The sequence below is a fragment of the Pelobates fuscus genome, chromosome 2, assembly GCF_036172605.1.
Source record: "Pelobates fuscus isolate aPelFus1 chromosome 2, aPelFus1.pri, whole genome shotgun sequence".
In the NCBI taxonomy this organism is placed as follows: Eukaryota; Metazoa; Chordata; class Amphibia; order Anura; family Pelobatidae; genus Pelobates; species Pelobates fuscus.
In genome coordinates, this window is record NC_086318.1 from 263,414,659 (window position 1) to 263,440,873 (window position 26,215).

General features: G+C 43.2%; 1 protein-coding gene across 1 annotated transcript in view; it reads left to right on the forward strand.

Annotated features, from left to right (window-relative positions):
- Nucleotides 1-26,215, forward strand: part of TARBP1 (TAR (HIV-1) RNA binding protein 1) — a 204,069-nt gene that overhangs the window by 143,540 nt on the left and 34,314 nt on the right. The window contains exons 26-28 of the mRNA XM_063443373.1: nucleotides 5,127-5,298; nucleotides 5,597-5,785; nucleotides 10,928-11,052. Coding sequence (XP_063299443.1) covers nucleotides 5,127-5,298; nucleotides 5,597-5,785; nucleotides 10,928-11,052 — 486 coding nt within the window. The remainder of the gene's footprint in view (nucleotides 1-5,126; nucleotides 5,299-5,596; nucleotides 5,786-10,927; nucleotides 11,053-26,215) is intronic.

A 26,215-nucleotide genomic window follows, 5' to 3' on the forward strand; every position in this document is an offset into this window, starting at 1 on the left:
CCCCTTATTTTTATATTATTTCGGCACTGTGCGTTGTCCAGCATGTCTAGTCTGTCTTGCAGGGTCTTGTGAGAAGCCTGGAGTTTCTGGACCTGTGTGCTTGTGTCTGTTTGGCGTTGAATGACTGTGGATAGGTCCTCTTCAGTGACTCTTACCCGGTCAGTTACCGCCATCACGTCTTCTCGTAGTATGGCCATGTCGGCGTGAAACCAGGAGCGCACGTTTTTCAGCAGGTTCACTATGTCTGCCTTAGTGGCTGGGGCTCCCAGGTCGCCCATGGGTGCTGTTGAGAACGGATCCCTGGCCTCCGGTATGGTGTCAGAGCGTCCAGAGGTTCCTATTCAGAGGATGAGCCGTAGGGATCTGTTATGGCCACCATCTTGACGGTAGGCCGCGCTTGAAAGAGATCCCCGATTTTCCTGCTGCTGTCTCCCGGTTGGGTTTTTTACTTTTTAATCTTCTTCCCCATGATATCGCACGGGTCGACGGCACTTGCGGGTGTCGTTATGTGCCGGTTTTGCCGTTTAGTATGCAGAGCTCCGCTAACATGTGACTGCTCGCTGTGATGGTCCAGCCACGCCCCACTCCTTTTATATTTATATATACACTTGTTTCTCCCTGCATACTTATATTTCTCTTTGCACTCCATATTCCTTGCGCTATATTATTGCTCTTCATTTTTAACCTGTTAGTGGATCTCCTGGTACGTTTAGGGCTGAGCACCTATATCCACTTATCCAAGCATTTTATATATTTAAAGGGACGTTATAGTCACCGAAACAACTTTAGCTTAATGAAGAAGTTTTGGTGTATAGATTATGCTTCTGCAGTCTCACTGCTCAATTATCTGCCATTTAGGAGTTAAATCACTTTGTTTATGCAGCTCTAGTCACACCTCCCTGCATGTGACTTGCACAGCCTTCCATAAAACTTAATGTAAAGAGTCATCTAATGATTACACTTCCTTTATTGTAAATTCTGTTTAATTTAGAATGTCCTATCTCCTGCTCGAATAGCTCGCTAGACACTGCAGGAGACCCCTGTATGTAATTAAAGTTCAATTCACAGAGGAGGAGATTTTAAAATAAGTTACATCTGATTGAAAATGAAACCTTTTTCTTTCATGCAGGCTGTGTCAGTCAACATCAGGGGAAGTGTGGCTAAGGCTGCATAAACAGAAACACTCCTAAATGGCAGAGAAGTGTGCAGTGAAACTTCAGAGGTATGATCTATACACCAAAACAAATTAAGCTAAAATAGTTTTGGTGCCTATAGTGTCCCTTTAAAATTATTTGTAGGTTATCATAAGGGAAAAGCCTGTATCATAGAATAAATATGTGTGTAATGTAAGTTAATATAATTTTTTCCCCCTATAATTTCCAGATATATCTAAGGTTGATGGACAACTGGATCCGTTTTTTTTTTGTTAGTTTTTAACATTTCTAAACTCTATTATATACTGTATATACTCGAGTATAAGCCGAGTTTTTCAGCACATTTTTTGTGCTGAAAAACCCCAACTCTGCTTATACTCGAGTCGATTGTCTGTATTATGGCAATTTAGATTGCCATAATACAGACAATGGGGCTGGCAGCGAGCGCTTACCTCTCCTGCAGCTCCTGTCAGCTCCCTCCACCCCTGCGCCGGTCCGTTTAGCACCTTTGTCAGCTCCCAGTGTAAGTCTCGCGAGAGCTGCGGGGTCATAGTGCGGCTCTCGCGAGACTTACACTGGGAGCTGACAGAGGTGCTGACCGGACCGGCGCGGAGGAGAAGGGAGCTGACAGGAGCTGCAGGAGAGGTAAGCGCTCGCTGCCAGCCCCCCTCCACTGAACTGCCAATGCCACTGGACCACCAGGGAGTGAGAGCCCCCCTCCCTGCCATGTATCAAGCAGGGAGGGGGGACCAAAAATAAATAATAATAATAAAATAAAATAAAAATAATAATAATAAAAAAATAATAAAAAAAAAATAATAAAAATGCCCACCCCCTACCTAGGCTCTGCAACACAAACACACACTGCATCACACACACACACACTGCATCACACACACACTGCATCACACACACACACACTGCATTCATACACACACACTGCACTCATACACACACACTGCACACTCATACACATACTGCATTTATACACACACACTGCACACTCATACACACACACTGCATTCATACACACACACTGCATTCATTATATACACACACTGTAAATAAATATTCAATTAATATAATTTTTTTAGGATCTAATTTTATTTAGAAATTTACCAGTAGCTGCTGCATTTCCCACCCTAGTCTTATACTCGAGTCAATAAGTTTTCCCAGTTTTTTGGGGTAAAATTAGGGGCCTCGGCTTATATGCAGGTCGGCTTATACGGTAACTATATTTTAAGTCATTTATTATGAGTTTTTTTTCTCCTGCCAAATGAAGCAGTGATGATTAGATGTATTTATTTATTCACAAATGGGAATATTTTCTCAATATATTGTTTTAAAAATCACGGTCCAGGGGGCGGAGCCAACAGCCGAACAGAGCGGTCGCATCTCCAGAGAGCTCCGTGATAATACCAGCTAATTACCTACAAACTACACAATATTATCCCCCCAAAATCAAATCATACGACCAAGCTAACAGCTACTACAACCTAGGTAGCATGGGAAAGAAATGCAAAAAGCTGAAAGCGGACGGAACACGTCCGGGAGCAAGTATTGGGGACCTGTGGCGAAGAGCACAAGGGGCCTTAGAGCCCAACATGGCGGACTACGCAGGCTATGTGGACGACTTCGCCAACTCCGACGACCCATTCTCGGACCAAGAAGAGTCTGTCTTACCTGCTCTGAAGCCAACAACCACACCCACAGCAAAGACGGACGCAACTCCGGTTACGAAGGTGGAGATGAGGGAGTTGCTGGCCGAGCTACGCCGGGGCATCCAGGCCGACATGGCAGAAATGAGGAGGGACATCCAAGGCCTATCAGACCGCGTGGATGCCGCTGAACGTACTACAACGAGCCATACTCAGCAACTTGCCGCTCTGCAGAGAGATGTCGTCGCTCTACAACAGCAACACATCCAAGCAGAACACAAAATGGCGGCTATGGAGGACACGCGGCGGGCGCAAAACCTCAAGATCAGAGGGATAGCGGAGTCTGTCTCGGATGCAGAGGTGCCTCATCTAATCCGACGGCTGGTAAGCACAATTCTCCCCATCAGACAGGCCAAGGGCGTGCATATTGACGGCGCATTCCGCATACCCAAACCCATGACAGCCCCACAGACAGCACCCAGGGACATTATTGTCAAATTCAATAAACGCCAGGATAAAATGGCCGTAATGGCAGCCACCAAGGGAAATACGCCATATGTCTTTGAGGACATGTCCCTCCTATTCTACGCAGATCTCTCTAGAGGTACGATGCAATGGCGCGCAGCCCTCAGGCCACTTACCACCCTACTCCGCGCACACAACATACAGTACCAATGGCGCCCACCCCGTAAACTCCAAGTACTCCACGGGACCGACACCTACCTAGTATCCGACCTCCCAGAGGCAAGGAAGCACTTGGCGGCATGGGGCCTCCCTCAAGACGCCATTCAGCAACCTGGCAAGCATCCCAGCTCCCGTATGGGAAACCCGGCCACCTCCGAGACATTTGTCCCGAGAAACACCAACCAGTCAGCACTACTGGCGGGCTCTCGCTGACACTACAGGTGGACTAAAGGCCCCCCACATACCCTTTTTTGTTGCTGTTCCAGGGACTGGGCGATCTAATAAACATGGGGCCCGATTCACAAACTGTCCCATGAGACGCACTTGGATCATCGGCTGAACAACACCAATGACCTACACCCAAGGTACTCACCCGGACACAGAAGGGGACACCTGACGTTCCGGTCGAAATACAACCTTCCAGAGACTTAACCTCTCCCTTATGTTACGTTTTGTTATTACGTTGTTAAGGTTACTAGCTTTGAAATACACCTATTCTCAGATACTACTTATCACGTTGACACGTGAATTTAGGGACTAGGGTTAACACCCCGGCCACTCTTCAGGAAATATGGCCTCTCTTAGGTTACTCACCGGGGATCAGGCCGACTGTATTGGCACGCTAACCTCGCTGTACCCATAGGGCTCTCCCATAGACTCCCACCTCAATTTAGGGGCTTACCATGTATCCTTATGGCTGCCCCCCAGCATATCACCGTTGGACCTCCTACTATGTCATACTGCCCCTAGTTAACCAGGGCAAAGCAGAGGGCCTAGGACAGAGCCACTGCCGCATTGAGGGACAATCCCAATATAGACGCCAGTATCTCAGGGTATACACCCTCTAGCTCTCCCGCTCGATAGAGGGAGATAAGGGGTTATAGCCCAAGTAACTTCATCTCACGCAAACCTAGCGAAAATCCAGCTCACACCCACAACCGAACACACTACGCTCGCACAGCCGAAATAAGCAACACTTACTACATAATTTAGAAACTAGAACTAATCTCCTGTTCATCTGTATTGTTTTGGTTTCCTGGTTTTATGCATGTTTATACTCAGTCTACAGCCTGGCAAATTGTTATGCAAACTACTGATGTAAAGCGTGACTTTGATCACACACTCTACTCTACCACACTACGCGCAGCTAGCCACATCTCTCAGCATATTATGACATATAACAGCTGCCAATTAGCCTGCAACAATCCTGTAATTTGCACTTTCACTCTACACCCAAGCCTGCTTCATTATACAACGCTTAAACAAAACACACGCACGTTTAAGCACCTACTAATACTACTGTTTAACCTGTCTAATTCTATACAAGTGGTTGAAGCGCTAGACCCTATCCTGTTACCATTTAAAACTAAAAATGTGCTGTATACTCCTATACCACGTTCTGTTATAACTGTTTATTACATTACTGCTTGGAACTGCTATTGTGGCTGATCAAGCCCATTGTTATATCACGCACAACAAAAATAAAGAATTAAAAAAAAAATAAAAAAAAAAATAAATAAATAAATAAAAAAAAAAAATCACGGTCCATAAGTGACCTGCTTTGAATAAGCATCATACTCCATATTCTCCTCTAGAATGCCATTGTAACTTTTTTTGGTTTTGGTTTTAGACTATTTTCTACACGCTTCCAAGCTTATCAGAGTTGATTGAAGATGAGTGGATTCCATGCTACAAATTTTCTGACTGTGGAAGCTTTCATTGGAATACTTTATTTCCACTGACCAATTCCAGAACCATGATTTCTAACCAAAACCAGAGTGATTGGTTACAGCAAGATATCGGTAATTTCATATGCATACTATAAAGGTCCACAGTTCTTGCAAGTACTCTTGGCCTCATGTTTTTAATAACAATAAAATGTGTCAAAGTCTTGTATTTTCCATGTGAGTATATTAACCGCCTGGAGTATACCGAGTTCTGTGCACAAGCATGCAGGAGTATTCTAAATTAGGCAATAGGGTACCTCCTTTTACTCAAGCTTCAGTCCCATGTTATGCTATGCTTACTTAATCTATAACTAAATAAGCTATACATTACAATTTAATTAAAATGTATCTTGTGATGATTTTTTTTGGTGAGGTGTTGAAATAAACGAAATGGACAGTACTACAGAATGGGCAGATATCCAGAAAAAAATTATTCCCTGGAAAAACAGTATACCTGACTTGAATTTAGAAATATTTCAACATCGTGCCGCTAAGCTCGGAAAGTCAAGTGGCAGTTTAATTGTTGTGGCATCTCTGATTGATAAACCAACTAACTTAGGAGGTAAGCTATATTTTGTTTTAATTACAGCAAATAACTAATTATTTTCACTTTTCTGTATAAAGGGGAAGGACGTATTAAAGGGACACTCCAGCCAGCTAAACAAGTTAAGCTTAAATTAAAGCTAATAGGCACACGGTTTAGTTTCTCTTCTTTCAACTTTGTGTAGTTTTCCTGCAGTACTGTAAAATGTTTTGCCGATTTCAGCAGTGTAACCCAGCCTCATTAGCCACCCCCCTCTCACATTTCAACATGTTCCTGATTCCCAGTTTTGGAAAGAAACATAATTTGTGCAGCCAATGAAAATAGTTGCATGTCTTATCTAGTGTAAGGAATGCTTACAGCACAGACTGTATTGCAGCTAGAGCCCATATGTGCTCCTCTCCCTTCATCCTTGTAATGCAAGTAACACATTCTCCTCCAGCCCTGACAGCCAACCTCACTACCCAGTGTTAACCCCTCCCCTGCCAATCCCTGTTAATCAACCTCCCTAGATAGAGAGAGCGATAGGTAGACCGACAGACTGACCAATAGATCGAGAGAGAACATAAAGTTTGTCTGTCTCTTTATTTATAATAAACATATGACAGTATATGATATCTAATGTGGTGAGGAAATGTTTGTGTGTGTGTGAAGTGGTTTATAAGTTTCTGAATGCTGAGGACTCCAAGGTTTGTGGGCATGAGTTGAGCTGAGTGAAGTTCAGGCATTCCCAGTAAGGTGTCATTACTGATTTGCATAAAGAATCACCAGAGTATGGCAAGTGGTGGACAGTCTGGCTGAAATACAGGAAGAAGAGAGATATGACATGAAATCAGAGGAGGGGCAGACGATCTGATCTTAGAAAAGATTAAAACAGGTACTTCTAAAGAAATTTTTTACACTATTTAGGGGGGAAAGTATGGGTTTACTATTGAGGGGGGTGGGGGAGGAGGATATTAATTTATTACCTTTTAAAGCAGCACTATCATGCAGAACTTACCTTTCCCAAATCACTTCCTCTTCTCTTTCTCTCTCAGGATCTGTTCTTCATTTCTTCCTGTCTGCTCTAGTTTTCTTTAAAACATAAGACAAAGTAGGAACTATTTTGTTTTATGTATTTTTCCTACGCTTGACCAGCAGAGGAGCAAAGTATGCTCCATTTCCTGTGGTCAGAGCAATTTTTCCACAATACTCTCCTTTTCTCCATGATCTTGCAATGCCTCCTTTCACTATACCCGAACGTCCTGGCATTTAGACAGAACGCTGGTGAAACTACCAAATTTTGCCCCAACAGAATGAGAACAGTTTGTTCATTCATGTTAGGACGACAATCGGTACTTTAAGGTTGGTTCCAAATTTAATTTGAATGAATTAAATTCCAATCCAATCCATGCTGTGGCTGCATCTTGCAGCCGCGTAGTAGATAGCTCCTTAATTCCCACCAGGGAGCTATCTACTAAAAGGCTGAAAGACCAAGATTGGTCTTTCAGACAACTTTACTAATTCTAAGTAAAGTAAAAATGACTGGTATTGGTAAATAATCTGCTCCTACTCACTATACCGCGAGAAGGGGCATGTCTAGTGCTCACTGTTCTAAAAAATAAATAGAGCCCTCCCATCTCCCCAATAAATGGCCCCATGGTGGGGCATCTCTTAACTAGCACTCTGAGTCCAATTGTAGGGCGTGGGAAGGCTTTATTTTTTCCTCCCTGTAGAGCTCAGTCTGCACGGTGCCCTCACTGGGTGAAGATGTCATATTTTGTTAGCATCGTAATTATTTTTTTTCGATTTTTTTTTTTTTTTTTTTTTTTTGTGTGCTCAGGTTTTTTCAATCTCCCTTATGCTAATATGGGGGTCATATTGACCCCCATAGAGTGAGGGAAGACATGGGGGTGGCAGGGCTTAGAAAGTAGCGGGGAGCTCCCTGCCACTTCTATTTTTACATATTACAAGAAGGGAGCTGCGCGCCAGTAGCTCCCTCCTCTTAATAAACTAAACGAACCAACACCGATTTTCAGCATTTGTTTGTTCGTCTGACATTTCTATTCATTCGGCTTTCTGACTGACATTAGTCCGGGCACAAAATAAAGATTTTTTTTTTAAGTTTTATGCTGGGCCTAGGGGAATATGGGGATGACTAGGGGGAAAATTAGATGTGGAGTCAGGAGGGGGGTTTAAAAATAAAAATGATGTGACCAGGACAATGCTGCTTTAAAGGGACACTCCAGGCACAGGAAAATGGTTTGTTTTCCTGGCACTGGAGAGTCCCTTCCTTTAAGTCTATAGAGCTGCTGTTTTGAGACATTATATTTGCTTTCATGGTGATTGCTCCTTATTTAGCACGTAGCCCCAATATAGAACCTGCTTGTTTTTTATAATCTTCCTTATAAATGCAAGCTGCAGAGTTACTCAGGAACTGAATTTTGTTTATGAAATACCGGTTTCGTAAACTTTCTGAAAAGCTACAATGTTCAAAGACAACACTTAAGAACTTTTACATTTGAATCTGGCAAGATCCATGTTAAAGGGACACTATAGTCACCCAGCCCACTTAAACTCAATGAAGTGGTCTGGGTGCCAGGTCCCCCAGGTTTTAACCCTTCACATGTAAACATAGCAGTTTCAGAGAAACTGCCATGTTTACGTAGAAGGGTTAATCCAACCTCTAGTGGCTGTCTTCCTGACAGCCGCTAGTGGCGCATTTGCGATGCTGAATGCGAAATTCTCATCCAACGTGCAGAACCTCCACAGGAAAGCATTGAGAAATGCTTTCCTATGGACTGTTTGAATGCGCGCACGGCAGCCACATGCCGCGCATGTGCATTCCCCTCCACCCTGGAGCTGACATCAGCTGGGGAGGAGAGGTCACCAGCGCCGAGGGAGCCCGGCGCTGGATTAAGGTAAGTGAAGGGGTTTTAACCCTTTCAACGCCAAGGGAGGGGGACCCTGAGGGTGGGGGCAACTTTAGGGCACTATAGTGTCAGGAAAACGGGTTTGTTTTCTTGACACTATAGTGATCCTTTAATGTTGTTTAAAAAAAAAAAAAACATAACCAATCTGGCAATTTTAAGTGTGCAAAAATAGAAATGAGCAAGTTTTATATCTGACCCCGTAACTTTCCAAAACACCATAGGGTACATAGGGTTTAACGTTGTATTCGTGAGACATTACTGGGCACAAATATGAGAGTTTTAGAGCAGTAAAGCATATAATGCTGATGATATCATTAGTGAAAATGCAGTTTCTGTGTGAAATTTTTTAAAAACTAATATGAATGTTATCTTTGGCCAGCGTTTGTAACTAAGTGGCTACGAAAAAAGACTGGACATACCCCATTTTGAATACCCTGGGTTGTCTACTTTTGCAAATGGTATGCCATGATCAAGGTAATTTTCATTCCAGTTAATATGTATAAACTGGAAAGGGGAAGGTGCTATATTTGATAGTGTCATTTTCCAAAACCCCATAAAACCTGTACATGTACTCGTGAGACAACGCTGAACACAAATACAGTGGTACCTCGGAACTCAAACGGTCCCGTTCTCGAACAATTCGTAAGTCGAACAAAATTTCTCAGTAATAAATGCAAACGATGTTCTGTACCCGAACATGAAACCAAGAGCCATGTCTCATTTTCAAGTCAGACAATTATTATAAATAATTGTAATATTGGCCAAAAGTTAATTTTTTTGCAAGTTGAAAGGCAGGAACCACTAAAATAAATGTAAGGTGCTTGTTATTAGAGTGATCTCTGCATTAATGCAAACACATAAATGTAAAATGCTGTAATTTTGGGGGTCTGGAACAGATTAATCAATTTTACATTAATTCTAATGGGAAATGTTGATTCGGTTCTCGAACACTTCAGGACTCGAACAGCCTTCGAGAACGGATTAAGTTCGAGTTCCGAGGTTCCACTGTATGTGTATTTTATTGTAATAAAAGCAAACAGTATTATGACATTTAAAGTGCACATGGTGTGTAATACCTGGCGCTAAAATAAAGTGCAGCTGGTTAACACTGTGGAATAAACCACGATAATTCCATTATTACAATAAATACAATAAACAATAGGTAGTCTCAGCGCAAAAACAAATGTACATAAAAATATGTATGCACTCCAGAATGTGTCACACTCTGTAATATACACCACTTGTATGTGTTTACCAAGTGATAAGAGGTATAAAATACTGTACCATAAAATTAGTTTAAATGAGCCACTATAAAATTAAAGAGACAAAAACTCTAATAGGGCGATTCAATAGTATACAACAATGTGGAAAATTGAATATGCAATATATAGTTAGTATCACACTCACATTTCCTAGAGCCTGTTAACATTAACTGTCTCAAGTAGTATAGCCTTGGTGTGATATAAGATGTCTACTGTAATAGGAAGGTATCCTTGACCACAGTTGTTCCAGGATACTGGAAAAAGGCAACTGAACTGTCCTGTGTTGGATAATGATCTTTAAAACCCAATTTTCACACCAAAATCTGCATAGTAGGTCCTGCCCTTTTGTTTATAATAGTCTATTTTGCTTAGAGACATCCTCTTTGCATCCTCGCGAGCATTAAAATGGTGACTGTGTCACTTCCGATTCTGCCGGATGCGTTTCAGTGGCCATCTTGGAATCGCCGGATGACATTTACAGTTAAAATATCATGCCGAACTTGAAAAATACCAAAATGTCTTAATTTCTCTTTTATATTAAATTATGCTTCAGATCAAAATATTTTAAATGAAAGCCCTGTTTATCCTAAACAAAATTATATTTAATAAGTGTGGGTGCACTTAATATGTAAGAGATGAATTATGGTTAAACAAACATATTGCTCAAATTCCAGGTTTTGTTTTGGTCAGAACGTGTACAATTGACTCCATCATTAAGGGGTTAAAGGGAGGACTTGTGAGTTTAATGTTGATCCTGATTTCAGTTTTTAAGAAATTACTTTTAACTCGGCAAAACTTACTTATTTTTCCTAGTTTGTTGCAAAATTGGAAGCACTTCAGACTGGGTTTTTTTCCTTCTTTTGGATCAACAGCAAAAACATATGTGAGGAAGGCTGAACTTGATGGACGCAAGTCTCTTTTCAGCTATGTAACTATGTGTATGAATATATATAGTCAATATAAATCTTTTGTTTATTTTATGTCCGTAGGTTTATGTCGTACATGCGAAATATTTGGTGCTTCAGCATTGGTTGTAGATGGCCTACATCATGTGAATGATAAACAGTTTCAGTACCTTAGTGTGTCTGCAGAACAGTGGCTTCCTCTAATAGAGGTAAGTAAGGACGTATCACACTACTGTATTGGGTAACACTTATTGTTTTTTTTTTTTTTATAATTCTTTATTTTACATTTTGTATGTGCATGGAGGTAACAAGGAGTTGGTATACCGACAAGTATGCATAACAAGTACAAGAAGTGCAGTTATACAGCAGCACATTTATTTTTTTTTGAGCATACAAAAGAGTTAATTTGCAGGATATTTATGTGCTAGAGAGAGCAAAGAGGTTCAAGTAGCGTAATCAGATAAATTGATGGGTCTTGTGCTGGCTCACAGTGTAAAATATAGGACTCAAATATTAGTATGTTCTTAGCTGTTGGATGATTACCCTAAGTCCCGAGGGGGGTGGGGGGTTGTTGTCGCGGTTCCTGGGGTAATAGTCTGTTGGGGTACTGTGGTTTGCCGATAGAAGGGGAATGCATTCTGCATAATGAGGAAACTGACCCTTGGCCGAGTATGGTGGTAAGCTCGGACTATGTGCCCTTTATTGCTTTTGGCTACATGAGTGGCCCTTGAATGACTGCTCGCTGGTTCAGGGCATTGTGTCTAAGGGTCTTGTTGGGGGGGGAGGGGAGGTAAGTGGAGCCGGTCTGCTTGGCCTATAGCCATTGACCTGCGAATGACAGTCTGGGGGTCACCTATATGGGGTATTGTATTTCTTGTGGTAGGGCATAACAGTAGTATGGGCTCATGTGAATGAAGCCTAAAATGTAAACAGAAAGTAAAACAGAAACAGGCATAACATCATGCAAACAGTGTACTGGTGTTGATATAGGGCTCTCTGAGGATACCAGTAGCAGGAGTTCAGGTGGTGACGACTGCGTAGGAGTCTTCAGAGAGCCTCCAGGGCACAAATGGGGCTGTGTTAGCCGGGTCCCAGGTGTGCGTTGTAGCCGTTGTCGCTGACCCCCTTATGGTGAGAGAGTCTTATGGGAGTCCCAGAGTCTCCAAAATGTCCGCTGCCCCTTCAAGATCCTGGACTGGGTAGGAGGTGCTTCCTTGTAGGACCACCAGGGTGTGAGATCTCTTCCATCTGTAGGAGATGTCTCGTGCACAGAGGAGCAATGTAAAGGGCTGCAGTGTTTTGCGCCATGCTAGGGTGCTTTCTGATAAGACTGCATAGAAGGTGAGGGATGAATTCTCGAAGTTGTAGGGAGATTTCCCCCTGAGAGCACCCATTACTGCTGCCTTGTCTTGCCCAGTATGGAAACGTACAATCAGGTCTCATGGTGCTGTGACAGGTGCCTTCGTAAGTCTCAGAATCCGAAACATCCCCTCGATCATCACCAATTTCGCCTGCTTGGGGGGTAGTATTGCACTCAGTAGATGTCTCATGAAGTGCGGTAGTTCCGCTTCGGGGACCATCTCCGCACCCCTTTGATTTTGAGGTTACTGCTGCATCTGGCATCCTCCAGTATTGCGAACCGCTGCTCTATGGTGGTGTGTTGCTTTTGGAGCGTGTGGATCTCTTGTAGTAGGTAAGTAATTTGTGCCTTTGCATTGTGAGAGTCGCTTTCCAGAGTTCCCATACGGCCTGTCGGGTCTTGTAGATCTGTGCGGAACATGGCCATAACCGTTTGGATGTCTCTCCATGGGCCTGCCAGCAGCTCCTGCATGTCAGCCTTAAATATCAGTGTTGAGTCCGGTCTGGAAGCAGCAGATACCGGGGTCAGAGCCGATGCCCGCAAAGCAGGTAAGTGGAGGTCCCCGGGCTCTAAGGTGTGGTCGTCCGAGAAGTCTGAGCTCTTTTCCATATAGAAGGCCATCCTGGGCTGTGAGGCGCCATGTGCCTGCTGCCACAGATTGCCTATGCTCATGCCCGGTCTCGGCTTGTCTGCCCTCTGTTTTTTGGCCCATATCGATGTGGACTGCTTGGGGGTCCAGGTGGGTTCGATTTGTTTGGGACAGGAATCGAGAATAGTGGTACAAATAGGTCTGTAGCCACAGAGCCCATCATACTTGCGACCTCTCAGTTCAATAGCTTGGCTCTGACCTCGGGTAATACCATTTTTTTTACATAATTAAAAGAAACAAAAGTTAAAGGGACACTATGGCCACCAAAAAAACTTTAGCTTAATGAAGTAGTTTTAAAAAAAAAAACCACCCTGTTCCAAATTATTATGCAAATTATATTTTTCTCATTTACCTAAATAATTGATGTAAATAACAGTCAGCATAATTCTCATGTTATCAACTATTAAGAGTACAATTCAAATTTCCTTGAACAAACCTCCTAATGATAACAGTAATTTTTTGAAACATAAAAAACTTACAATGCACTGTTCCAAATTATTTCGCACAGTAAGTTTCAAAACACTTTATAGGTTGTAAAGAACTGAAAATTGTCATTTGTTGTGTTTGCAGCATATTTACTGAAATCAAAAGCTATTTCAAACCAACTTATAACAACATTTTAACTTTTTAAACATTTTAACAGGTCACGTTACATAGGACCCCTTATTCGATAGCAGCTTCACAAGTCTTGCATCCATTGAACTTGTGAGTTTTTGGACAGTTTCTGCTTGAATTTGTTTGCAAGATGTCAGAATAGCCTCCCAGAGCTGCTGTTTGGATGTAAACTGCCTCCCACCCTCATAGATCTTTTGCTTGAGGATGCTCCAAAGGTTCTCAATAGGATTGAGGTCAGGGGAGGATGGAGGCCACACCATGACTTTCTCTCCTTTTATCCCCATAGCAGCCATTGATGCAGAGGTATTCTTTGCAGCATGAGATGGTGCATTGTCATGCATGAAGATTATTTTTTTTTACGGAAAGCATAGTTCTTTCTTCTGTTCAGTCAGAAACTCCACATACTTTGCAGAGGTCATCATTACAGCTTTGGGGACCCTAAAGGGGCCGACCAGCCCTTTTCCCATGATTCCGTCCCAAAACATGACTCCACCACCGCCTTGCTGATGTCGCAGCCTTGTTGGAACAGGGTAGCCGTCCACCAACCATCCACTACTCCATCCATTTGGATCATCCAGGGTTGCACGGCATTCGTCAAAATTAGTCTTCATGTATTTTTCTGCCCAATGCAGCCGCTTCTGCTTGTGAGCATTGTTTAGTGGTGGCCGAATAGAAGGTTTATGCACAGTTGCAAGACTCTGGAGGACTCTACACCTTGATGTCCTTGGGACTCCAGAGGCACCAGCAGCTTCAAATATATGTTTGCTGCTATGTAATGGTATTTTAGCAGCTGCTCTCTTGATCCGATGCATGGATCTGGCAGAAATCTTCCTCAATGTGCCTTTATCTGCACGAACCCGTCTGTGCTCGGAATCAGCCACAAATCTCTTAATAGTGCGATGATCACGCTTAAGTTTTTGTGAAATATCTAATGTTTTTATACCTCGTCCAAGGTCCGTAACTATTTCACTCTTTTCGGCAGCAGGGAGATCCTTTTTCTTCCCCATATTGCATGAAAATTGCTTAATAATGTGGAACACCCTCCTTTCGTAGTTTTCCCTTAAATTGGGCTCACCTGGCAATCTAATTATCACAGGTGTCGGAGATTGTTTTCAGTGATCAAAAGAGCCCTGAGACACAATGCCATCCATGAGTTAAACTGAACAACAAAATATTTCATCTTTGTGACACTTAAATAGAATTTGCATAATAATTTGGAACAGGGTGTAAATCATTTATTTTTTTTATTGCAACCAAAAGTTGAGAATTACTATGCAATCAATAGAAAAACAGTAGAGTTAGAACAGTGGTACACTGCGTAAGAGTTGGTACAATATATGAGTGCGGCACACTTGAACACATGGTAATATAGGTGATCACTGCAGGCAAACTAAAAACGAATAAAACAACCCGGATTCCAGTGTGTTACGTACCCGTGCAGCCTAGCTATACCACAACCATTTGTGAGTCTGTGTGTTAGTGTCGTTGGTAAGCTTGTAACTCGTCTTGGAAACGTGTACCTATGTATTGTCTGTGCATCTTGGGGATTGGGTGGTCAACCCGGAGCTTCAGGGTTGTGGGGAGGGGGGATCTTGATTGAGCGTTTCGGGGAGATGGTGGCCAGGGGAGAGGGGTTCATAAGGCAATTAAATACTGTCTGAGTTAGTTTTCATAAAATTGAGCCAGCATTTAGTGTATAGAGCAGGCATAGGCACCCTTTTCTATCCATTCTCTGATGGTTAGAGGGGCTTGCTTTTTCCAGTGTATTGGGATTAACATGTTGGACACTGTCAGTAGGTGATTGACCAGTATACGTTGGTATTTGGTAAGTGTGTTTGGGTATAGCAAGAATAGCGAGACTTTAGGGGTCATGGGAAGTGGGACTCCAGAGGTTATGTGGATGAGAGATATAATTTTTTTCTTGAACACTTGGATGTCTGACCAAATATGGCTAGAGGTGCCCGTAACCTGGTGGCATCGCCAACATATCCCAGATGAGTGGGGAAAGAGGCGGTGGAGGGTGTATAGTGCCATCTGGCTGTTCATTTGTAGTTGTGTTCATGAGTGGCATTACTGATGGAAGAGTGGAAGACATTGGTAAAAATTTGTTTACATTCAGCTGGAGTGAATGTAATCTGTAGTTCCTCCTCCCAAAGAGAGAGAAACTTGGGTTTGGCGCTGCTAAATTCCTATTGGAGGATCCTATAAAATGTGGAGAGCTGTTTTGTTTTAATGGTGCTAGCTTTTTAGCTATTTTTTGAATTCAGTGGGCGCTTTATTGCCCTTCAGGAGGGCCGGCGTTAGGAGATGAAGTATCTGAGTTGTTGCAGATTGAAGCGTTGTAGTGTAGTAGGGATGCTATTGGTGTCTGAACCCTCTAGTGAATACAAATACAAAAAAACAAGTCCTGCGCACTCGCATCACTCCTGGGCGGCAGCAATGACCACAGTACACATCAGCCCCAATGCATACAGTAAAAACCAAAGACCCCTCTAGTGGCTTATTGCCCTTGTCGGAGAGGAGGGTGCCTAGTTTGAGGTAGTGGGATTGGGCATCTTGGAGCGTGTTAAAAGTGGAAGCATTCATGCCCGGCGGGAAAAGTAGGTTATATGTCACCGGGTAGAGCAGAGATGATAAGGGTGAAATGTGGGATTGCGATTTTGTGCGCTGCCAAGTTTTTAAGGTTGATTCAATTGTTAGGTGGGAGCGATGGGACTGGGGAAGGAGCACCACTCCTTTCATGCCAAGGGATTGTGTGTAGTGGCTCTTGAAAGCAGGTTGCTTCTAATTGCACCCAGTGTTTCTGATTTTGTGGTTGCGACCACTCGTATATTCTGGAAAGGTTTATGGCTTTGTGGTAATTTTCTATGTTGGGTAGCCCTAGGCCGCCTCTCAGTTTATGCAACACTAGGCATTTGTGTGGTAGCCTGGGGTGTTTGTGTGCCCAAACAAACTCTGAAAATGTACGTTTTATTGATGTGAAAAATGTTTTGGACAAGGTTAGGGGAAGGACTCGTTCAAGGTGCAATAGTTTGGGGAGGGTGTTCATTTTAAGGATGTGTATGCGGGCGAGCCTGCCAAATGGAGGTTTATTCCATTTAACTCTGTGATGGTTTTCATTAGGGGAGGGAAATTGAGGCTGTAGAGTTTAGTTAGACCCCTAGGGAGGTTGACACCTAGATATTTGACTGCTTCCTCCGCCCAAGCAAATTGGAAATTGGTTTGTAGGGATGTTTTGATGGTGTGGGCAAAGTTTAGAGGAAGTATTTTACTCTTTGTAAAATTGACCTTGAAGTTTGAGATACTGTTGTATAGGGTAATTTCTTGTAGTAGGGCTAGCATGGAGGTTCTGGGGTTAGCAATAGAGAACAGGAGGTCGTCAGTGTAACGGACCGCCCGGCACCCCGACTGGGTACCTCCCTTACTGGATGCTCCTAGCACTTCCAGAGGGCTCCAAGCGCTCCGCCAGACACCACAACCACCGCAGACCCCACAAACCGCCGTAGCTTGGTTGGGGTCTCACCGTCTCCTTCTCACCCTGGACCTACGACAAGGCTTCAGGCTCCAGTGGGTGAACCGCTCCTCCAAGAGAGTGAAGCAGGAACAAGCTCTTAAAAGAGCTTAGAAGTGATTATTCAAGGAAGCATGCAGAGCATAGCAATCCCTTGTAGTGATATAGCCGGTTACCACCAACAAGAGACAAGACTCTAGATTGAGGGTGAAGAACTGCCTCCAATGAGCGTTTATTCCTGCTTATTTACAACTTTCCCAGCAAGGTTACCACCAACGTGGACCTTGTGGGGCACTGGAACTGTAAATTTAACAACCAATAAAATAAAGGCACATGGATAAGCACACCCACTTTTTACAATGAGGATCCTCCCCTCTGCTTGGAAGATAATTGCGTTAATTACTGTATCAACTCAATTATCTCCAAGCTAAAAAACCATATTTTTATGCCATTTTTGTAACTTTGTGAGTTTGCATGCGATATCAATAAAACGTTTTATAACCAGCATAAATTGGGGACAAACGTATCCAAAATTCACTTGAATCGGTTAAGTGGTTCAGGAGATAGGTGATAGGTCATATTTTGACCCAGGAGGAACAAAGCAACCAGTTCCAACTGGTTTGGCAGTGTCCCTGGGACAACGCCATGCTGGAGAACAATGGGACAGGGGGAGGGGAAGAGGCACACCTTCCCATGGATTCAAAGGGGCAGAAAAAGTGTCCCAAAAGTTTCAATATGTCCATACACTGTTTTAAAAGGGCCAGCACTAGTCCAAATAAAAGTCCATGAGACCAAGTAATGGTTTTAAAGGGCCATACACCCCAGTGCCATAGTCATGTGGCAAGAGGCTGGCAAGCAGGCTTCTCCATAAGCCAGGGGAGCAGAGCAGTTTGGCACATAGAAAGTCAGTGGCAAATGGGAGTTTGTCACAGTCAGCAAACGCTGCAATCTTATATTCCTGATTTATTGATCTGAAACCCCTGAATTTCCCAGTTGTCCCTAATGCCCTGGAGAAATGGCTCCATTATGAGAATGAAGAGGAGGGGGAGATGGCCTCATACCATCTCTAATGGTCACTGATTCAGAGAGTTGGCCATTGATTCGAATCTTAGCACCTGGATTGGAGTAATGTGCTGTCATCCAATATAACCAGGCCCGGCCAAACCTCATAGCTTTGAGGTTTTCCAGGAGGAGGGACCAGTCCACCCTGTCAGCTTCTAGGGCAGAGTTTGGGAGAGTGGGGGTGTGTGTGAGGGAGTTGAATGCTTTGGTGAATGGTTCAGCTAGAATCCTCGTGAAAGTCTTATAGTATTTAGCAGTAAAGCAATCTCTTTCTGAGAGGGAGATTTTTGACTGCTAATGCAAATTCACCTGTCAATATGGGAGCTTCTAGGGTGTGTTGGATGTTGGTAGGCAGTGTGTGGCTGACTCTCGAGGAGAGAAATTCTGTGATTCTGTGCGTAGATTATATAATTTGGAATAGAAATCATGGAAGGCCTCTAGTATGTCAGGGACCAGGTGAGATGTTTCTTCGGAATTGGTTTGGATTTTTGGTATTAAAGTGGATTATCTATTGTCTTGGAGCATTTTCGCTAACAGATGTCCGCATTTGCCTCCTTTTAAATAGAATTATGTTTGGGCAATGAGTTTTCGTTTGATCTGGGCGTTTTTAGCAGTTGTTGAGGTGCCGATCTGCATTGTGTTAGTTGTTTGTAGGTTTCTAGGGAGTGTGTCACTTTATGGGTCCCCTCTAAATGGCGTATTGACTCTGTGAATGTGCAGATTTGAGCCTCTTTGTATTTCTTTTGCTTGGAGGCTATGGCTATGAGGGGGACACTTTGGTGACCTCTTTATGTGCTTTCCAGGTAATAGTCGGTGGAGTGCCAGAAGACTTGTTTTCAATGTTCAAGCGTGTCTGAGATTTGGGAGTTTATAAGTGGGTTGTCAAGCAGGAGGTCGTTAAGTTGCCAATGGAAAGTCTTCAAGGGGAGAGATGCAATCCGGATGGTAAGAGAAAAGGGTGCATTGGTCTGACCAAGTGATTGGTTCATAGTGGCAATGATTGATTAAGTGGAGGAACCTGTGGGAGACGAACAGTATATCTATTCTGGAATATGTGTCCATAGCCAGAGAATAGTATAAGAAATCTTTGGAGCTCGGGTTCATTATGCGCCAGCTGTTGCACAGTTGTGTTTTGTCTAAAAGATGATTTATTTGTTTATGGGCGGATAATTGATAGGTAGTGGCTCTAGATGTAGTGTCTAACTGGGAGTCTAGGGATACATTCAGGTCCCCACCCATTATCAATGTCCCTTCCTGGAAAGCTTCTATGGTTCTAAGGTATCGTCTGATTGATCTGCTCTGGGTTTTATTAGGCAGGTACAGGTTTGCGAACGTCACTGTATTTTGACCAATATTTCCCTTAACTGTTACAAGTCTCCCTGAGTCGTCTGCATAGTGCTCTTTTATAGGTGAAGGGTACCCGTGATGATGAGTATGGCCACACCTCTTTTTTTGCCTACTGCATAATTGTTAAAAAACCCTGTGGGGTATCTATTGTTTTTAAATGATGGGGCTATCTCTCGCTTGAACTGGGTCTCTTGAATAAACGCTTTGTCAGCTTTCAGTTTGTGAAATTCTTGAAGTGTCAGTGAACATTTCTTGGGTGTGTTTAAACCCCTGGCATTCAGAGTGACAACACGTATCGTAGCCATAGTGGAGTTAGCGGGGTTTATCTAATACTCCATGTCACCCTGTTCGGGATCTGGGTAAGCAAATGATATAGAAATTAACTATGTACAATTAAACTTGGGGTAAGGTGGTGAAGTCAGATTATCGTAACTCTAGATGGGATTAGGGGAGTGTAGTCAGAGTTGATGAATGTCCGTCTGTGGCTATCCCAGGTCGTGGAAGCTGTGCCACGTGGGAGCTAATACTTCACTGCGTCTATGGGGGGGGGGGGGGGACACAGCGTCAGGGCTCAGAGCGGGGCTGTCTATTCAGATGGGGGATGGTCGTCGCCTAGGCGTCTGTGAGATAAAGTGATGTAACCCTGTCAACTGTAACCTTCATCGCATGGAAGTCGCACATATTGAACGGAACAAAGAAAACTGTTACATCATACATAATAAACAATACACCAGTAGGGGCCTTCCTGACACATGGTTCTATGTTTTGAGGGGTCCTCCTCAGTGTCCCTGACCTCCACCCCCCGCAACTGTCAGCCCATTCAGTTTGCTTTTACATGAGGATGACTAAGGAAAATGGGGAGAGGGGGGCTATATCTGACATATAAAGTGGAGTGTTACAGTGGGGGTATATCTTACTGCTCCTTCAACTCGAACTTTGCATCTGCTGAAGCTGGGCTACGCCAAAGGTGTAGTTGACACATAGTTCATTGATGGTGTCTCCCAGTTTTCTCTGTGAGGAGGAAGGTAAATACAGCAAAGTTCTGGTCAGTTTCGAAAATGTGTGAAGACATTGTCCCAAGGTTACTCTGTGTAGGGATATTTGGGAGAATTCAGTTATGCCGACAAATTTCTCAGATTGGAAGGAGTTGTAGTCTTCTGTGCCCCCGGGGGATCGTTTCTTCTTCATTTAGAAGGAGTCTGCCATCTATTAGGTTGAGGGAGTTGTGGCTGTGGTGTGTTCGGTAACGAACTATACCAGTCCATCACGTTTGTGTCTGATAGGCCTAGAGCTTGTGTGAAGGTAGGTACGTTGTGAACTGATTATATGGCTTGGTATGTCGCAATGAGCGCAAAAGGGAAGCCCCATCAGTATTTTATATTGCGTGTTCTGTGCTGGTCTGGGTAGCCCAGGACAAATCCGGATATATTTGTAGTGGTGCATTGTGGAATAATAGTGGCTGGGTGGTTTGTGGAAGGGCTGTAAGTATGGCCTTTTGAGTGTAATAATGCAGACTGCATATGACATCTCGTGGGGCCGCCGTGGGAGCTCCTCTCGGTTTGAGGGCCCTGTGAGCTCTGTCCAAAAGCACTCGGGTCATGGGAGGTTTGTTTAAGAGGAGGTTAAACAGTTCAGTCAGAGTTGACGTTAGATTCTCCTGCTCCCCCTCCGGTAGGCCCTTAATCCTAAGGTTATTGTGGCGACCTTGGTTGTCTGTTGTCTAAGGATCTATGGAGTGCTGAGAGATAATGGGTGTGTGAGGTCATAGTGCCTTGGAGTTGTTGTACCCGAGTACAATTGTTTGTATCTCCTGCTCTGTAAATTGAGCTTTAATCACACACAGTAGGTTCCTGCAGGGTCTAGCAAGCTATTAACAGAGCAGAATATGTTAATCTGATGACTATATGGACTACTGCATAAAGCTGAATTGTATTTTCTAATGTAAAAAATAAATACAATCCTGGACAATCTTATTCTTTTAGAAGTACCTTGCAGACAAATATCAATTCGCAGGTGTGGATATGGCCATCAAGGCATTTGGGAATAATGTTACTGCTCTGGTTATATTAAAGGAACACTTCAAGCACCATAACCACAACAGCACACTGTAGTAGTTATGGTGCTAGGAGTTCTAAGTAGTCACACTGGTTTAGAACAGTTTGACTTCTTACCTGGGGACTGCCAGATGCCATTCACAACATCTGCTACTTCAGTCAGAGAGCCAAAAACTCCCAAGCAGAAGATTCTGTTAGCTCACCTGAGCTAAGCCCTGCAATACTCTCAGCCAATCAGCTAAGCCTCCTGCACCCACTGGGCTAAGGTCAGAAAGGGAGGTGGAAGCTCTGTGTCTGAAGTAGTAGAGGCAGAAGTTCCCAAACATTAGCTAGTTCTTACACGGTTTTACTACTTAAGAGTGGGCACCAAGGCATTTTGAAACCTAGAATGTGACCGTAGATAAGTACCATTCGACCCATCTAGTCTGCCCCCTTCTGGCACTACACCCACTACAGCTCTCTGTGGTGGTTAAGTTGCTTGGAGCATTGGTGTAGGGGTATTGTGTATGCTTTGAAGAAACAACTCCCAACCACCTTATGGTTTTGACACAGTATGATGGATATGTGCACTGGTGGAATTTTCATTAATGCCATAGAACATTTGGTTATCAACTGCCAAACTCCATTCTTGCAAATTTCTTATATAGGATGATTGGGCAAGCCCAAAAAGCCCCAAACATTTCTGATATGTGCAAATGGACACATGCTACGATTATATTTTTATAGCTTTTTTTAACCTCTTGATGCACAGTCTATTTGGGCCGCAGGTCAGTATTCCAACATGATAATGACCCCAAACACACCTCCAAGACAACCACTGCCTTGTTAAAGAAGCTGAAGGTAAAAGTGATGGACTGGCCAAGTATGTCTCCAGACCTAAGCCCTATTGAGCATCTGTGGGGCATCCTCAAACGGAAGGTGTGGGTGTGCAAGGTCTCTAACATCCACCAGCTCCGTGATTTCGTCATAGAGGAGTGGAAGAGGACTCCAGTGGCAACCTGTGAAGCTCTGGTGAACTCCATGCCCTTGAGAGTTAAGGCCGTGCTGGAAAATAATGGTGGCCACACAAAATATTGACACTTTGGGCCCAATTTAGACATTTACCCTTAGGGGTTTACTCACTTTTGTTGCCAACGGTTTAGACATTAATGGCTGTGTTGAGTTATTTTGAGGGGACAGCTAATTTACACTGTTATACAGGCTGTATACTTACTACTTTACATTGTAGCAGAGTGTCATTTATTCAGTGTTGTCACATGAAAAGATATAATAAAATATTTACAAACATGTGAGGGGTGTACTCACCTTTGTGAGATACTGTCTCTATCTATTTCTATCTATTTCTATCTGTATCTATCTATCTATCTATCTATCTAGCTATTTCTATCTATATCTATTTTTTTCTATTTATATCTATCTATTTCTATCTCTATCTATATGTATCTATCTATTTCTATCTCTGTCTATATGTTTCTATATATTTCTATCTTTCTATCTGTATCTATCTAGCTAGCTATATTTATTTATCTATCAGCATTAAAACAGATACAGGGGCGGAGCCTAACTGCTGAGCCAGCCGGACGCACCTTGGTCGAGCTCCGGGGGAAAAACGCCTAAAACAGCAACTAACTACGATTTTAATCGGAAATTAATAACTACAATACCTACAGCACCTGTATGAACTCTTACACCTATCATCCTAATGGAGTTTGACCGGCGTCTGGCGGTTATGTATCGTGGGAGGATAGAGGCCTACTACACGAGGGAGGGAGGGATCCGGCCGACCCCCCTGCCCTCGGGCTCCTATACCTCCGCAGGACCCATCAGAGCACAGCGAAATCCCCCCCCCCCCTGCCGGTGAGGGAAATCCCGGTACCCATCAGCTGGGCTGCGAGGTCCATAGGCAAGCCTGATCAGCGACACGAAGAGAAGGATAGCTCATGTAAAATGCCACATCTGAGCACACCTGACAATGGAGGATGGCTGCCCGACCTCCAGCTCAGACTTGACAAGCTACTTGACAACTTTTGGCGCAAACTAGAGAGCAGAATGCACCCACCTGCCTCACAACAGCCGAGCCACCTACCCAAAACGCAGCCTCAACGAGGGAGAAAGAACCCGAAAGTCCCGACTGCACAGCGAGCCTCAAAATGGCGGCGGACCAAGCGGCGCACCCTACACCAGCACAAGAAACCAAACATCCATGAGAAACACCGTCAGGGGCATAAAGCACAAATGGAAAGCATGACTGCACAAGTTTACCTAGCAGCACAGGAGTCTAGGGGATCGCAAAGCCTCACTCCACTCCTGCTGCAGAAACTGCATGGAGGTCGGCCTCTTCTGACAGCGTCTGGACACGGAGATCCACAAGGCCCTGCCACGCTTCAAAATTGCGGAGTACCCCTGACAGGTATCAGCTGAACGGGGAACCTGAGTCTACACACATGCCCCAGACAAGGAAGCTTACAGAGACTCACAAGCAGCAGACACTGGATAGAGGTTTCACCACACGTGCCACAGAACTGTTTTAAACTCAGGTTTCTGATGGCTCACTGTATGGTATATGTGTCTTCCACTCTATAGTCTGGGACTGCATACCAATACTTATGGGCATAATGCCCCCATTTAGAGCATATATAACCAGTGCCTCGCTCCAATGGAATAGCTGATTTAAAGTTGTAACTCGTTAATTCACCTCGTCAGCGATTACAAACATGCTATAGTTAGTGTATGTATACCTGCTGGCTATTACCAGAATCTTTTTACTATATGTTCTCCATAAGTGTTCAAACATTTCAACCTAACATGAGATACAAATGCACTAGCTAAATGGTGTCTTTAGCGTTTTCACTGCACTACAGGTATTAGCTATGTTGTTGCTGACCTGGTCGACGGGTGAGACAGGACGGCTTGCAGGATACACTCACACTTGAATTGACGCATTAAAGTTACACTACTTAAGCTTGTTAACTAAGAAACACATTACAGTACGCCTGTTTTCACAACTCAATGGTTTAAGCTTGTTTATATATTATAATATGAGGTTGATAATCCTAGGAGATGTTGTGATATGTTATGTTGACCCCCTACCTGTATAATTCTTGCAAGTCTCCCTCTTGTTATTCTGTACCACCATAATCACATACCTCAATAAAATAAAGAATTAGAAAAAAAAAAAAACAGATACAATCGTATCTTCTAATACCTTTTTTATTGGACTAAGAATTTTTTAATGACTAAAAAAAACGATGTTCGTCCAATAAAAAATATATTACAATATACAGTTTTATCTGTTTTTTTTTATATCTATCTATATATATATCTGTATCCATCTATATCTTTCTGTCTGTATATATTTATTTATCTATCTGCATATATCCTTATCTATCTATCTATCTATTTATATCTGTATTTCTATGTACAGTTGCAAGAAAAAGTATGTGAACCCTTTGGAATGTTATGGATTTCTGCACAAATTGGTCATAAAATGTGATCTGATCATCATCTACGTCACAACAATAGACAATCACAGTCTGCTTAAACTAATAACACACACAGAATGAAATGTTGCCATGTTTTTATTGAACACACCATGTAAACATTCACAGTGCAGGTGGAAAAAGTACCCCTAGACTAATGACATCTCCAAGAGCTAATTGGAGTGAGATGTCAGCCAACTGGAGTCCAATCAATGAGAAGAGATTGGAGGTGTTGGTTACAGCTGCCCTGCCCTATAAAAAACACACAGCAGTTCTGGGTTTACTTTTCACAAGAAGCATTGCCTGATGTGAATGATGCCTCGCACAAAAGAACTCTCAGAAGACCTACGATTAAGAATTGTTGACTTGCATAAATCTGGAAAGGGTTATAAAAGTATCTCCAAAAGCCTTGCTGTTCATCAGTCCATGGTAAGACAAATTGTCTATAAATGGAGAAAGTTCAGCACTGCTGCTACTCTCCCTAGGAGTGGCCGTCCTGTAAAGATGACTGCAAGAGCACAGCGCAGACTGCTCAATGAGGTAAAGAAGACTCCTAGTATGTCAGCTAAAGACTTACAAAAGTCACTGGCAAATGCTAACATCCCTGTTAGCGAATCTACAATACGTAAAACACTAAACAAGAATGGATTTCATGGGAGGATACTACAGAGGAAGCCACTGCTGTCCAAACAAAACATTGCTGCACGTTTACAGTTTGCACAAGAGCACCTGGATGTTCCACAGCAGTACTGGCAAAATATTCTGTGGACAGATGAAACCAAAGTTGAGTTTTTTGGAAGAAACACACAACACTATGTTTGGTGAAAAAGAGGCACTGCACCAAAACATCAAAACATCATCCCAACTGTGAAGTATGGTGGTGGTGTGGTGGGGGCATCATGGTTTGGGACTGCTTTGCTGCGTCAGGGCCTGGACGGATTGCTATCATCGAAGAAAAAATGAATTCCCAAGTTTATCAAGTCATTTTGCAGGAGAACTTACCAGCTGAAGCTAACCAGAAGATGGGTGTTGCAACAGGACAATGACCCAAAGCATAGATCAACAACAAAATGGCTTAAACAGAAGAAAATACGCCTTCTGAAGTGGCCTGACCTCCTGACCTCAGCCCAATTGAGATGCTGTGGCATGACCTCAAGAAAGCGATTCACACCAGACATCCCAAGAATATTGCTGAACTGAAACAGTTCTGTAAAGAGGAATGGTCAAGAATTACTCCTGACCGTTGTGCACGTCTGATCTGCAACTACAGGAAACTTTGGTTGAAGCTATTGCTG